At 40.0% G+C, this 15,411-nt stretch overlaps 1 protein-coding gene across 1 annotated transcript; it reads right to left on the bottom strand.

Annotated features, from left to right (window-relative positions):
* Positions 1–7,467: 7,467 nt before the first annotated feature.
* On the bottom strand, positions 7,468–10,741 carry LOC120736393 (programmed cell death 1 ligand 1-like). Its single transcript, XM_040036446.1, has 3 exons — positions 10,483–10,741; positions 8,348–8,689; positions 7,468–8,204 (listed from the first exon to the last, which is right to left on the bottom strand). The coding sequence occupies exons 1-3, from the start codon at positions 10,553–10,555 to the stop codon at positions 8,098–8,100; spliced, it is 522 nt and encodes a 173-aa protein (XP_039892380.1). The 5' UTR covers positions 10,556–10,741; the 3' UTR covers positions 7,468–8,097.
* Between the last annotated feature and the right edge of the window lie 4,670 nt (positions 10,742–15,411).

Here is a 15,411-nt window from a genome sequence, read left to right as displayed (position 1 = left end):
CTACATTATCGAAGCAAGAAGAAACAATATAGAGCAACATCATTACATGAGTTTGTGATGCAGTTTTTGCGAGCACTGTTGCATTAAGCCTACAAAGTTCTGGGTTCTAACTTCCTTCAGCTGCTATCATGGGATTGTGTGTTCTCCCACAGTTTAAAAAGATATGCTGTGTGGAAATTAACTGAAAATCTTCCACAGTTTTTACATGAAAAGCTGACATCAATAACACTGTATTATTCATATTAATGTTTTCAACTGGTGGATGTTAAGAGGTTATATTGCTGGCATTTACAAAGCAGCTGCCCTGCTGTAATGCTCAGTGTTGCCAGTAGGTAGAAGCAGACTTCAACTCTGAGTCATGTCCCTTTGCAAATTCACTGAGAAGTTTGAAAGGAGGAGCTCTGTGCTGTGATCCAGAACGAAGTCCAGCCTGGGTTATAGGTTTGAAGGTTTTCATACAATAAAACACTTCTTTGTCTTCATGGTGAAGTCCTGAGTGTGGTACTACATATATTTCCATGGAAGAGGAGCATTAAATGCTACCAAATACATTTCTGCATATCCAATCCTTAATCCAAATAAATAGAGTAAAGGGAAAATTTAACTACTTTTGGAAGTTTGTTTTACAGCCACTGAATGGAGTTCCTGCTGTTTTATGTATGTGGCTACAGTTTAACTCATTTTGGGATTCATTTATTTTTCACAATAAACACAAGTGTGTATCAGCCAGAACCAAACCAGCCAAACTTTCCATTTGACTTTCTTTATTAAATCCAGAGAACTACTCAAGGAAAATATCTGACACAATGTAGAGCACTATGTCTGGATAACACCAAACGCAGGATATCATCACAAATACATCATACTGTACTGTCCGCAGTGGTGGAGGGGCGATGATTTTTGGCTTGTTTTGCAGTGACGGGAACGGGCCACCTGAAAGTAATTGAGGCTATCACAAACTTCTCTGTATATTAATATACCGTAGACTAGAGTCATATATGAGCATCAGCGTCTAGACCTCAACCTGAATGATGCTGTGGTGGGCATAAATCAATGGGTGCAAACCTCACTACATAAACTGATTCAAGAAAGACAGAAAGAAAGAAAGAAAGAAAGAAAGAAAGAAAGACAGAAAGAAAGAAAGAAAGAAAGAAAGAAAGAAAGAAAGAAAGAAAGAAAGAAAGACAGAAAGAAAGAAAGAAAGAAAGAAAGAAAGATAGATAGATAGATAGATAGATAGATAGATAGATAGATAGATAGATAGATAGATAGATAGATAGATAGATAGATAGATAGATAGATAGATAGATAGATGAGCTCTGTTAGACACACTGAATGACTACAATGTCTTTCTTGCTGCTGTTACAACCAAATTTCCCTTTGTGGGACAATCAAAGGATTATTCTATTCTATTCCATTGTATTCTATTCTACTCTGTTCTATTCTATTCTATTCTACAAAAGCATAAAGAATAAAAATATTTTATTAACGTGTGGTGGGGCCCAGTTAGAGACCAGCAGCTGGACGTCAGTGGCTGGACTGGTTGACAACTTCAGTGAAGAGTAGACGACGTCTGGCTCTGGTTTAAAGTCTGAACACAAACACATACAGTTAAAAAAAAAAAAAGAAAAAAAAAACCCCAACAGGAAACATGATTACAAGCTTTGTAGTTCAATCAAGACCTTGATGCCTCTCTTATTTACATTTGCATTTGAAGTGTGAACTGGGTCAGAGCTCTGAGCTTCAATCGTGTGTTGTTCTTTTTTTTTTAGCTTAGCTAAGCATTATTGCTGGAAACAGGGTGAGCAGCTAGCTTGTCCCTGTCCAACGTTAAAGTTAAAGAGAAGTCGTACCTGGCCCTTCTTGTTCTGATAGTTTTTTGTCCATAACTGTCATTTTTAGTTTTCACTGCTGAGTAGACTGCATCTGAATCCGTCTCTGCAGAAGTAAACAATCAGAATTATGTGAAATTACAACAGGTATAACAACTGCACAACTTTTATACTATAGCAGAGCTGTGGGAAACTTTCTACCCTAATGTTGCATCATGAAGAGAATAAGCGACGACTTAAAAAAAAACCACAGCAGCATTTCATACTTTTTTTTTTTTATCTTAATGCCACTGCTATGAAAAAAAAAAGATTGGCCACATGAAGCTGAGGGGTGTTTCTGTGAAAAAGAAAAGCGGACGACCACAAAGCTGCTACTGCTTTCAGTACAGACTGACTTGCTTCACCTCAGCACAAAGCAAACACTTTCTCACAGTATAACCATTATTACTGTCCAAACTAGGACAAACTGCAGTGAGAAGCAGCTTCAGACTACAGTTAACTGGAATCATCAACATGATTAATGCATGTGCTCAACGTGTCAGGATGGTACAGAAACTACTAAATTATCAACGTTATAGACGTCAGATTCGTTATAGAGACTGGGAAATGCTTTTAAATTAATTTTAAAAGGAACAGCCCTGTGTTGAAACACCTGCAGCTGAAGTGTTTCTTTCTATCAGAAACAGGATGCTGGACGACTGCAGAGCTGTTAGCTTCAGTTAACCACAGACCACAAACACACAGTCCAGCTCACAGTGAACAACACTCACAGTGTGACACTTAAGGCAATTAGAACTGACTAAGCTGACCTATTTTCAGACAAAGGAAACAAGTTCATAACTACACTTAGCAAGTTTTTTTTGCTTGTTTTACTGTTACAACAGTCCACATTTTTACACTTCTGAACTACCCTCATATGTCCCATCATCAAAGTCAGCAACAGTGCTAATCTTATTCTACCTTCATATTCAACTGTGTGCCTGACACATTTGAAGAGGAAAAAATCAGAGATGTTATTCATCGTCCAAACTATGATCAAAACACACATTCTCAAACATTTCCAGTTGCTTAACTATCTTCGCTCCTACTTTCCATAAATTTGTTCACATTATAAAGCTGCATGAAAGTCCTTCTAAAAGGAAATCTACCCACTCAGTGGCCTTCCTGGCAATGCCTCCTAACAGATATTTGGGCAGTTTTATTAAAATCTATGACCAAATAGATAGGAAATGCCATTTAAGCCACAAGGTCACCAGCATGTGAGAAACTGTGTGTGTAAAATCACAAGTCAAATCTGATGAAACCTGCTTAAAAACTTCCTATATTGGAAGACGAGCCCACTACCTCGGATTTCTCTGATTGGCGCTTGTTGATTTTTTGATATGTTGATTATACTGCACATGATGTCAGTAAGGATGTCATCTTCTCCAGTTTTTTCTTGATCTGCTGAAATGATTCAAAATGATCAATAATATAAATTAAAATATGTAAACAGAGATTGCATTTAAGAAAGTTGTTACTGTGATCATCATGAATGCGAACTTTATTCTATCAAACAAACTCAGACATGGAAATTAGAAAGTCTCACCTTCAGGTTTCCTGTGAACACATCGTTTCACCAGCAGAACCAATAACACCAGTAGAACCACAACACACACTGATCCAACAGATGGCAACACAAAGAGAACAGGAGGAGAGAGTGATTGAGGAGGTGTGGATGTAGGCGGAGGTGTGGTGGTGTTTTTCTCTAAAATAAAGCAAACACAGTCATTAAGTTGTCGTCACATTGTGAATGTTGAAAGCTGCAGAAACACAGACAGGTGAGTGTGTCACCTGTGACAGTGATCCAGCTGGATGGAGACTCTCCATGACCGCTGATGTCACACTTGTAGAGGCCTTCATCAGACCTGGAAACATGCTGGATGGTCATGTGACCTGTAGGCTGCTTCCTGATGAGGGAGCCATCTTTATAGAAAGCAGCTGGGAGGTTGGAGGGAGTGGTCTTTGTTTTACAGAGCAGAGTGACGTCATCTCCCTCCATCACTGGGAGGACAGGACTCTGCAGGATCACTGATCCACCTCAACACAGAGACAAACTACAGCATTTCATCCATTTACACACAGCTTCATCAACACTAACTCCACACACTCAGCTTACCAGTGACTGTGATAGAGATCATCTTGTTATTTGCTTTATTTTTGGATTCACACCAGTAAAGTCCACTGTCAGATGTTGAAATGGAGCTGATGTTACAGGAAGAACCAGTTGGTGTTCCCCATTCCGTTCCACAAAGAGTGATCATAGTTGTTGTTGTGCTTCTTTTCACAGTCCATCCAGCAGAGCTGTCGTCCTCCTCACAGCTCAGAGACACAAAATCTCCTTTAAAAAACTGAGAGCTGCTGGGACTCACAGTCAGACGAGCTGTGAGGGTTAAAATAACAAAACAAACAAACAAACAAAAAATGATATATTTTTGTTAGAACTGCAAAGATGAACCCAATCAGGTCATATCAGTGAGCATTTCTCAGGTTTAAACTGTGACAGAAGGTTACTGACCTTGGTTTGTTGTGCAGCTCAGCACTGAGATCAGAACTAAAGAGAAATGACACTCAGGTTGATTTGAGGTGAACATAAAGAACAACTCCACACAAACAGCTGACAAACACACAAACTCTTATCTCCGATATATGTGCTCATTTTCAGCTAAAGCTAAAAAAATCCAAAACAAAACAAAAAGGAAAAACAGCAGATCAATTTGGACTTCATGCACTTCTACTCTAATATGTATCTCAAAAAACAGCTTGCAGTACAATCTACAGGGTGGGCCATTTATATGGATACACTGTAATAACATGGGAATGGTTGGTGATATTAAAGTCCTGTTTGTGGCACATTAGTATATGTGAGGGGACAAACTCCTCAAGATGGGTGGTGACTATGGTGGCCATTCAGAAATCGGCCATCTTGGATACAACTTTTGTTTTTTCAATAGGAAGAGGGTCATGTGACACATCAAACTTATTGGTAATGTCACGTCACATTCTGGGTGGTAACCTGCATGCACAGCCAAATTGGAGGCACTCGGAGGTGAACACTGCAATGGATCAATGTCCGAAATCACAGAAAAGCTCCTCAAAATGCGTTATAGATGCAAAGGTATACAGGGAAGGACTTGGTCCACAGGTAAGGGCACGATATTTGGAAAAGTTAGGTTTTATTGGTGTGCAGATCCAAACGAGTTGGCTCCTTCATCTTGGATCAATGACGAGCCGGAGAGTCTTCCGTCTATTGCGTATCTTGATATCAACTACCTGGTTTTCTTGCCCAGAAAACAGCAGACCTTAAATCTTATGAAAGTTTGGAGGCCTATAACCAGATGGTGTGCGGATGGGTGAGGGAGATGCAGTATCAAGTCATCAGCGACAGATGTGTTGTGAATGCCAAAGTAACGCAATAACATATTTAATCAGCCAAACCTTAACTGTATGATATCATCCCTTACCAAAAAGTAGCATACTTCGAGTATATTTTATTAAGTATGCTTAACTATAGGAAAGAAATGAGTGGAACAAATTCGGATGTTGTCCAGATTTTTGCCTTGTAGATCCTGGTTTAGCTTCGCTAATCACAACCGCCTCTTTTCCTCTGATAACTTTCGGCATTATTCTCCATGATTTGTAATAACTTTTGGCTGTCTATAAAACTGCACATATTTTTCACGGTCTAACCGATTGGTACAGCCAAAAACACGGCAATAATTCACCATTTCCTTTTGGACGTTCGACGTTTGGAATTTGTTTGAGTGCACGCGCTTTGTTTACCTCCAGTATCTCCAATATGGCGACTTCCGGTTTGATGACACACCGTGAAAACGCACTATAGCTGTTGACCGCTACTAAAGGTAAAGGCTAAGTTTTCACCCACTAGAGGGTGCTAACGTACCTCGTCATGTTTAGGCAGCGATGCAATAATTTACAAGTTTCACTGTTATATGTTACGTAAGTTCAAGATAATTAATTTGTGATTAATGAATAAGGCAAAGGTGTGTTAAAGGTAACACACTGATTTACTAATGGTCTTACGGGGTGTTCACATACACAGCTGTTTAATAAAAGTATTGTGAACCATCAGTTTGAGAGACCATCTTTTCAACCGGGGATGCTACACACGTATCTAAACAGCATCTCCTAAAAATGATCATTGAAATAATAAACATTTGACTAAACTTTTAGTATATGCAAAACATCCATTACTTTTAAATAACCCAGTAAAGTCATGTGTCCACTGTGCAGCTGTGTTGATATAATGAGTGAATGATTTGATCTTTTCACTGCCTGCTGTGTTTCCTCGACTCCTGAGCAAAGATAAAGAGTCAGTTCAGACCTGCAGTTGGTCCTCGTGGTGTTTGAACTTGAATTCAGCCTGATTTGTTTTTCATGTCTTCTCCTCCATCATCAGTTATCAGGAGAGCAGACAGTCAAAGTACAAGAATTCAAACAAACACAGAGATTCTACTTACAGAGCAGACACAGCACAGATGTTTCCTTCATCGTCCTTCTCACTCATTTGAGCTTTTTTTCATTTCTGTCACTGACACCAAGTAAAGCCCGCCCTCTTCCTCCAAGCACCTGCTTTTCTACTGGTTCAAATACAGTGGATAATTAAATTCTTATAAAAATGCAAGATATAAACTATAAACTTGTATATTTTAATGCAATGAGCTTGCTGAGACATCTGGCAATTCACACAGATGGAAAGAAAACTCAGAAACAAGTCAAATGTCCTCTGCTCTCAGTGATCTGTAGTTTGGTTGATGAAAAAATCCATGTCCATGTAGTGGACGTCCCCCTCAGTGAGAGAGGCAGATATGAGCTGAAACCAGGGACGCTGCTGTTATGGAGCTGAACTGGAACCATTCAGACACTGAGGCCCTCTGAACACATTTTAATTACAGCTGTGCAGAGACACACTGATGACTGACTGGAACACTATGATTCACATTTTACATTAACACCATCCTCACACGTGTTCATATATGACCACTAGAGGGAGATGTTGGACTTTAAATACTAACATGGATACAGGCAGATCATTAATGCTTCCACACTCAAAAATACATTTTAACAGCGACGGTCCACAATATCAGATGAGTTTGTACAAGTGACATGATAACCTGTGTGGCATGATTTGTAAACATGACTAAATTGGCATGTTTTTGATTATTTCTCATTTCTAATATTTTTAAGTGGCAAGGTTGTACCTGTCAGTGATGTTTGTTTTCTCAAGACTGATTAAAATTCAGATTATTCTATTTCAGTTTTTCTTTAGTTATGATTTTATTTTATTTTTTTTAATTCTAAGCACCAAACACTGTAAACAAATTAGAGTAAAAAAATAAGAACATTATAAAGCATAAAATAATACAAAAAAACATTTAAGATATAAACTGAATTACAATGAGCACAAGTATCACCATCATCTTTTTTAATAAAGTCTTTAAAGCAACCACAGCTGGCGCAAAGTGCTGTAGATCGGAACTAAATAATAAAAATAACATTTGATTTAATTGAAAGCAAATAAAAGAAAAATAAAATAATTAATTAAATAACACATTTAAATACAAGAGACACTAAGTCTCACTGAGGTCAAAAGCCAAAGGCGTGTTTTAATAGTGGACAGAGATGGGACCTCTCTAAATTCAGGAGCCACGATAGAGAAGGCCCTGCCACCTCCGAGCTTCCTCCCGGATCTCGGTACTCCAACTAAGCAAGTAAGAGACCAACAGGGTGTGTAGGGATGAAGAAGCTCAGAGAGGTAAGGTGGGGTAAGATTGGGAAAACATTTAAAAACAAACATACACATTTTAAAAGAAACAGGCACATATCAACACAGCAACAAATGTTCAGTCATTAAAATACAATTTATATTCACAGTTAAGACTTTAAAACACTGTAAACAGAAACCCAATAAACAGATAAAAATGCATATTGGGTTGGGCGGTGAATCAGGAACTTCAGCTATAATTTCATTAACATTAACAATAAAATGCATATTAGAAGTAAATATATTGACAAATCCAGAGATGTGCAAATACATGTAAGCAGTGCTTAAAAAATGTAATGAATAAAAGCTGCCTTGCTTTTCTTTAAAAGAGAGAAAACTCTAATAAATATTTAGTAACAATTGCAAGAGACTCAGTTCACAGTTAAAAAGCTCTGAGACATTTTAAATATGCTGCTGTTCAACAGGAAGGACGTGTGAATCCTATTTGTGGGGTTTTCTTCTGTAGATCAGAAAACTGACCACAATAAAGACAGTGGAACCAAGTAGACAAAGTATCAGTGGGACAAATCTGCCTCCTCCTGTCTGACCTGCAGGTGAGAAACAGGTGTGAGGTGTCAGCTGTCAGGTAGGTGATGAGTGAAGAACAGAACAGAATCCATTTCCTCTTCAAACTGCTGTCAGACATTATCTACTGCACTCTGATCACACACACTCAACTCTACTCACTCACCTGGAGGATCAACATGAAGGTTGATGTTGTTGATGGATTCCCACGAGCGTGTTTCATTCATGATGATACGACACTTGTATGTTCCAGTGTCGTTAATCATCACATCCTTCACAATCAAAGACACGTTTCCATCCTTCATCTGTCTGTCCTGCAGATCCACCCGGTTCTTAAAAGATGGATGCTGCTCATCTGGATCAAACTGCTCGTCTCGGTACGTTAGGACATATTCTTCTCCCAGGTCAGCTCTGCTCCACTCTAAAACAATGATGCGGATGTCCTTGTTTGGAGCTCGACATGGCAGAATGACGTTCTGTCCAGACTTAGATGTTATGTTTTTCTGGTCTGAAAGAGGAAACAACACAAAGCAAAGAGGATGAAGTAAGTGTTCACCTCTACATCAGCCAATCACTGTGAGGATCAGGGACCACTGAGATGTATGTTTTGATTGGCGTATAAATGGAATATAAAATTTTCCATTCTAGTTTCCCTACTCTCTCCTCTCTTCTACATCATTCTGGAAGAGCTTGAATCCACCTCCGGTGCACCTGGTCTTGCTTCCTTTCCATTTGGTTTGCTGCACATATATATATCTACTTTCTCTCCATCATATGAACCACCTCTCTCCCGTTACACAGTCCCTACATTAAAGTCCCTGCTCTCACCACCAAACTCCTGCTTTTCCTTCTACCTGCCATCTGGGGGCCTTTGTCTTTTAAAGAGCAAGAGAGAGTGAGAGAGCAGAAACTGAACAAATGGGCAAATGGCAAAGTTAGATGGAAAGAGAAAAAACTGTAAGGGTTTACAAATATACGGAGATAAGATAACCCTTTATTAGTCCCACACATGGGAAATTTGTTAAATAAAAAATGCAAGATAATTTTAAGATATATTTCATGGATGTTTTGTGTGCTTTCCAGTAACACCTTTGCACGGGGACATTCTAAATTGAACACATTGACTGATCTGAATGGTAACAGGATTCAAAGCACTCCAAACATGGCTTGAACAGACTGCCAATGAAATCTATTTCTCCAGCCCTGGAGCAGATGTACCTTATGCCCTGTGTTGAGTCTGCACAATAAGAGGAGGGCTTGCATGAAAACTTTACCTTAAGCCAGGGGTGTCAAACTCAAATACACAGTGGGCCAAAATTCAAAATGGAACAAAGTCGCGGGCTAACATTAATATTTATTGAAAAAAAAAATCTTCCTCCAGATATAAGATTGAATCTTTTCTTATGGACTCAAACAAGTTTAGCTGAAAAACTGAATATGGAACAGCAAAGCTTAATACTAAACAATATATATATTAGCTGTATAATACCAGTAGGCCTGCTCTAATAGTAATTTGGTATGGCTTCGCGGGCCAAATGTAATTAGGCTGCGGGCCAAATTTGGCCCACGGGCCAGAGTTTGACACCTATGCCTTAAGCTGCTCTCCTATCAGTTTGCTTCTCGTCCAGGTGTATGGAGAGGCAGTGTGATCTTTGACTGCTTTATGATATAGTGGACTGTCTCCATGTACTTTCAAGTCATTTGTAAATGTCACAACTTCATTTTATCACGTGCCATTTGTTGTGCGCTCGTCTTATTTATATTTGGTGTACAGTAGTCGGTTAAATATCGTTGTAGATGTACAATGGGAATTAAAGTCTATTCTGTTCTATTCTCTGTAGTTAAGTGACTGAATCAATGCTGTGCATGTTTTCCCTCTTATCTGTTTCACTACCAATAATTGTTCAAAATACTTTGGAAAATTCTGAACAACATGTTTGACAGTTAACCTGTAGGTTTAATAACTAAAGGGTCCACCTTAACCTGGAAGAGAAATCTGTGAATTGGTTAATTTAATTTTAATTGTAGGCTCTGCACTTAAAGATTGATCCTAGAATTGATGATAAGTTAGTTAGATGTCAGTACATAAAAGAAAAGAATACAAAGCGGTTTAAATCAAAGGTACAGTGTAGTGAAAGGCAAGTGGTGACGCACTCTCCAAGCTACTAATATGCTGTTATACTGATATTAGATGAATCAGAGTTAGAGACAGACGTTTTCAGGGAACACTTTGTCATTTTTCAAAATTTCTTACTTATTAATACGTACAGATACAGATACATTTAACAGGTCAAGTCTCACCTGCACGGACCAAAACAAGGAGGCAGAGCCACAGCTGGGTCCAGCTGAGCAGTACAGATGTTCCAGCGGACATTTCAGATGTAATTCTGAGGCGGTGCTACAGACAACTATTCTGTCTCACTACATGTAAGTTTTCACATAGAGCTGAAAGAGACTGAAAGTCCGTCTAGATGCGTCTCCCTCCCTCAGGATTTGACCCCTCATCTGACTTCTGTCACCACCCGGGACAAGCTGCTGACGTCCCTGCTGATCACGTGATTTTAGGCTAGGGTTGAGAAGAGTCTGGGGACACCCCAGATGGTTGATCATCCGACTAAATTGGCACAAAGAATGTATTTCTTTGTGTGGAGGGGCATCCATAGCATTCCAACAGAAAGGCCATTTCCGCTGTCACATTCCCAACATTTTCCAAGTATGAGTAATCTCCGCTTGTTGTATTGATCGGGATTATCTTCTTGTTCCGAGGCTGAAAACAAACGTAAAGGTCACCGCCTACTTACTAGTTGGAGGGATGGGAGACTGCAGAATACAAGCAGCAGAAAGTGATGGGAGATTTCCAGTCCACAAAGAGTTTGTGCACTAATATACACACATGCTATATAATGTCATCCACAATGTCTTAGGCAAAGACACCATTTTTGTAGGTTTCCCTTTGTTGATCTCCGGAGAGTATTGCAAGTCAATCGATAAATATGTGATTAAGATGAAGTCTTTCAACTTTCATTTCAGGGTTTTGCATTATATCTGAATTTTGGTAGCATTTTATAATATGGCACGCAGGCTTAGGGTGTAATTACCCCTAGAATTAAATGGACTTTAATTTACTGATATTTAATGAATAATATCGCACACTGTTTTGTGTATTTTTCCACAGAACATAATGGAGGCTTACAGCTGTATAACTGTTTGTATTCCACGCTCCAGAGTCCTGAATGCCTCATTTCTACACGAAGACTTTAGTGATTTCTGCTGTTGCACTGAAACAAAGAGTCTCAGTGTGCTGATGACAGTATCTCTATACAGAGTAGAGCTTCTGTTCCATTTCCAGACCTAGTGGTTATGAAATCACAGTCGACTAAAATAGGAACCAGCAATTTGGCGGCTTCAGTTAGCCTTCTGCAGAGCTAACCGAAGCCTCTCTCTCTCTCTCTCTCTCTATATATATATATATATATATATATATATATATATATATATATATATATGTGCATACATTCACATGTATATATACACATACACATGTATATATATATATTAAAGAAAAAAAAAAAAAAAAAAACACCCAGCACGCCCCTGCGGGCGGTTTATCCTTCAAGCTCGGGTCCTCTACCAGAGGCCTGGGAGCTTGAGGGTCCTGCGCAGTATCTTAGCTGTTCCCAGGACTGCGCTCTTCTGGACAGAGATCTCCGATGTTGTTCCCGGGATCTGCTGGAGCCACTCGCCTAGCTTGGGAGTCACCGCACCTAGTGCTCCGATTACCACGGGGACCACCATTACCTTCACCCTCCACATCCTCTCGAGCTCTTCTCTGAGCCCTTGGTATTTCTCCAGCTTCTCGTGTTCCTTCTTCCTGATATTGCTGTCATTCGGAACCGCTACATCGATCACTACGGCCGTCTTCTTCTGTTTGTCTACCACCACTATGTCCGGTTGGTTAGCCACCACCATTTTGTCCGTCTGTATCTGGAAGTCCCACAGGATCTTAGCTCGGTCATTCTCCACCACCCTTGGGGGCATCTCCCATTTTGACCTCGGGACTTCCAGATTATACTCGGCACAGATGTTCCTGTACACTATGCCGGCCACTTGGTTATGGTGTTCCATGTAGCCTTGCCTGTTAGCATCTTGCACCCTGCTGTTATGTGGTGGATTGTCTCTGGGGCATCTTTACACAGCCTGCACCTGGGGTCTTGCCTGGTGTGATAGACCCCAGCCTCTATGGATCTTGTGCTCAGAGCTTGTTCTTGTGCTGCCATGATTAGTGCCTCTGTGCTGTCTTTCAGTCCAGCTTTGTCCAGCCACTGGTAGGATTTCTGGATATCAGCCACCTCCTCTATCTGCCCGTGGTACATACCGTGCAGGGGCCTGTCCTTCCATGATGGTTCCTCGTCTCCCTCCTCTTTCCTGGGTTTCTGCTGCCTGAGGTATTCACTGAGCACTCGGTCAGTTGGGGCCATCTTCCCAATGTATTCTTGGATGTTCGTTGTCTCATCCTGGACTGTGGTGCTGACACTCACCAGTCCCCGGCCCCCTTCCTTCCGCTTAGCGTACAGCCTCAGGGTGCTGGACTTCGGGTGAAACCCTCCATGCATGGTAAGGAGCTTTCTTGTCTTTATGTCAGTGGCTTCTATCTCCTCCTTTGGCCAGCCTATTACCCCAGCAGGGTACCTGATCACGGGCAGGGCGTACGTGTTGATGGCCCGAATTTTGTTCTTACCATTCAGCTGACTCCTCAGGACTTGCCTGACCCTCTGCAGGTACTTGGTGGTTGCAGCTTTTCTAGCGGCCTCTTCATGGTTCCCATTCGCCTGCGGGATCCCCAGGTACTTGTACCTGTCCTCTATGTCTGCAATGTTGCCTTCTGGTAGTTCAATCCCCTCAGTTCTGACTAACTTCCCTCTCTTTGTTACCATCCGACTACACTTCTCCAGTCCGAATGACATTCCAATGTCATTGCTGTATAGCCTGGTAGTGTGGATCAGTGAATCGATGTCTCGTTCACTCTTGGCATACAGCTTGATGTCATCCATGTACAGGAGGTGGCTGACAACTGCTCCGTTCCGTAGTCGGTATCCGTAGCCAGTCTTGTTAATGATCTCACTGAGGGGGTTCAGGCCTATGCAGAACAGCAGTGGGGACAGAGCATCTCCTTGGTAGATCCCGCACTTGATGGTGACTTGTGCTATGGGCTTGGAGTTGGCCTCTAGTGTTGTACGCCACATCCCCATTGAGTTCCTGATGAGTTCCATATATATATATATATATATATATATATATATATATATATATATATATATATATGATGGCCGCGGTTCTCTGCAGACAAGGGAATCTACCAGTAGGCGTTGGTTAAATCCAACATGATAAAAAATAAGCAGTGCTTAACCAGTCCAGGTCAACCCGGGGCATGGGATAAGCATCAAACCATGAGACCTTGTTCACTTTGTGATAATCATCACAGAACCGTATAAACTGTGCATTAACACAAAAACCCACAGACTCAAAAACAGTTTCTTCCCCAAAGCGATAACCACCCTGAACTCACACATGCACAGATAACACAGCCCCCCACTTCCCACTTCCTCTATGGACCACCACTGTGCAATACCAATTCCATGTGCAATAACTCAACTGTATATACATAACACTATTTATTACATATTACTTACGTCTTGTATATTGTACATTTTATATATATATATATATATATATATATATATATATATATGTTTTTCCCTATGTTAATACTGTCCATATGTACATAGCGATGCAGAACTGTACCCCCCCAGCATGTTTACACTGAGTAGGAGATGCTCTGTATCTCATTGTACAACTGTAAAGTGACAAGAAAGGCATTCTATTCTATTCTATTCTAAAACCCTGCACTCACTTCTTAATTACCTGGAAGCACCTTAAAGACAACCGGCCCCTCTCAACAGCTGCGACAAATCATCTGGAGAAAAGGTAAGCATAGGAGACCAAACACTGAGGAACAAAACCTCATTTCATCCTATGATAACAGCATTTTCACCATTTCAGCCAATTTCTTTTGCACAATTTGTCTCTTGTGCTCAGGCAACATCTAGGGCCATGAACGCACTTTCACGCCAGGCTGCGTTTCAAAGTGGTGCTCCATGAGAGTCATGCAGCCGGGCAGGGGGAAGAACACATCTGCAAACCGCTGTTGCAATGCAGGAACATCTGCCTTGTGTGAGATGTTCATTACAATGCATCTTAAACACACTCTGTGAAAACTTCATGCCCACATCTTGTTTTTAAGAAAAATCAAACATCTTTGTCCTTGAAGATCATTTCAGAGTTTTTAATGAGCTGCGGGAACCCTGTGCTGTGAGTGGAGAACAGCCAAGTCTCCTCCTGTGATAAACCTCCACATGTACCACTGAAAACAGTTAAATTACTTTGAATCTGAAATCAGGGCTCAAACTACTTGTTGTGCGACCATTTCTTTATTTTTCAAAGTTCATCAAATATAGGATAAAAAAAAAAACACGATTTCATAATACAAACTTCAAATCAACAAGAAAAAGGCTGCAGAACATGTGGATCAAAATGAATTCATAAAAAAAACTACATGTGGACTTCAAGAACACAGTAAGCACACTAAAGTGAAAGGAGGAGCGAAAAATAAAGGTTTAATAGAATTTGAATTTTTGATCTTGTAACAGTTCTTTGCTGCCAATGTGAATACGAATGTGGTCTTTGCCTAATTAAATAAAGGTTACTCTGACTCACTGCTCCATCTTCTGGTACAAACTGGTATTACATGGAAGTACAGCCCAAAACCAGTTTAGCTTGAGTTTCTTTTTTCTGGACATAAAGTCACAGCAGGTGTTGTTTCAAAGCTGGTGGACAGATTTAGTTCATTTTGGAGGATTTAAGAGCAACTGCTGTGAAATTATTTGCAATTTTGGGAGAAAAGGTTCAAGAGAAGAAACAGCAAAAGTTTAAATATGAATGAAGAATTGAAATTTAACTGAGGTAACACATTAAATGAATACATTTAAAAAAAGAAGTTAATTTTGGAAAAACTAAGAAAGTTCAAATGAAAGAAATTGAAATATATATCCATATCTGCAATTTTGATACAAAGTCTATTTGGTAAAAAAGACATTCCTGTAACTTTAATAATACAGTAACAAGTACAACTACTAAACACTACTGTGTCCTAAGGGAACAAAGGTTAAAATG

This window comes from Simochromis diagramma, unplaced genomic scaffold (genome assembly GCF_900408965.1).
Source record: "Simochromis diagramma unplaced genomic scaffold, fSimDia1.1 OVJJ01000619.1, whole genome shotgun sequence".
Lineage (NCBI taxonomy): Eukaryota > Metazoa > Chordata > Actinopteri > Cichliformes > Cichlidae > Simochromis > Simochromis diagramma.
The sequence above is the reverse complement of the archived record's forward strand: the minus strand, read 5'-3'. Positions and strand labels throughout refer to the sequence as shown.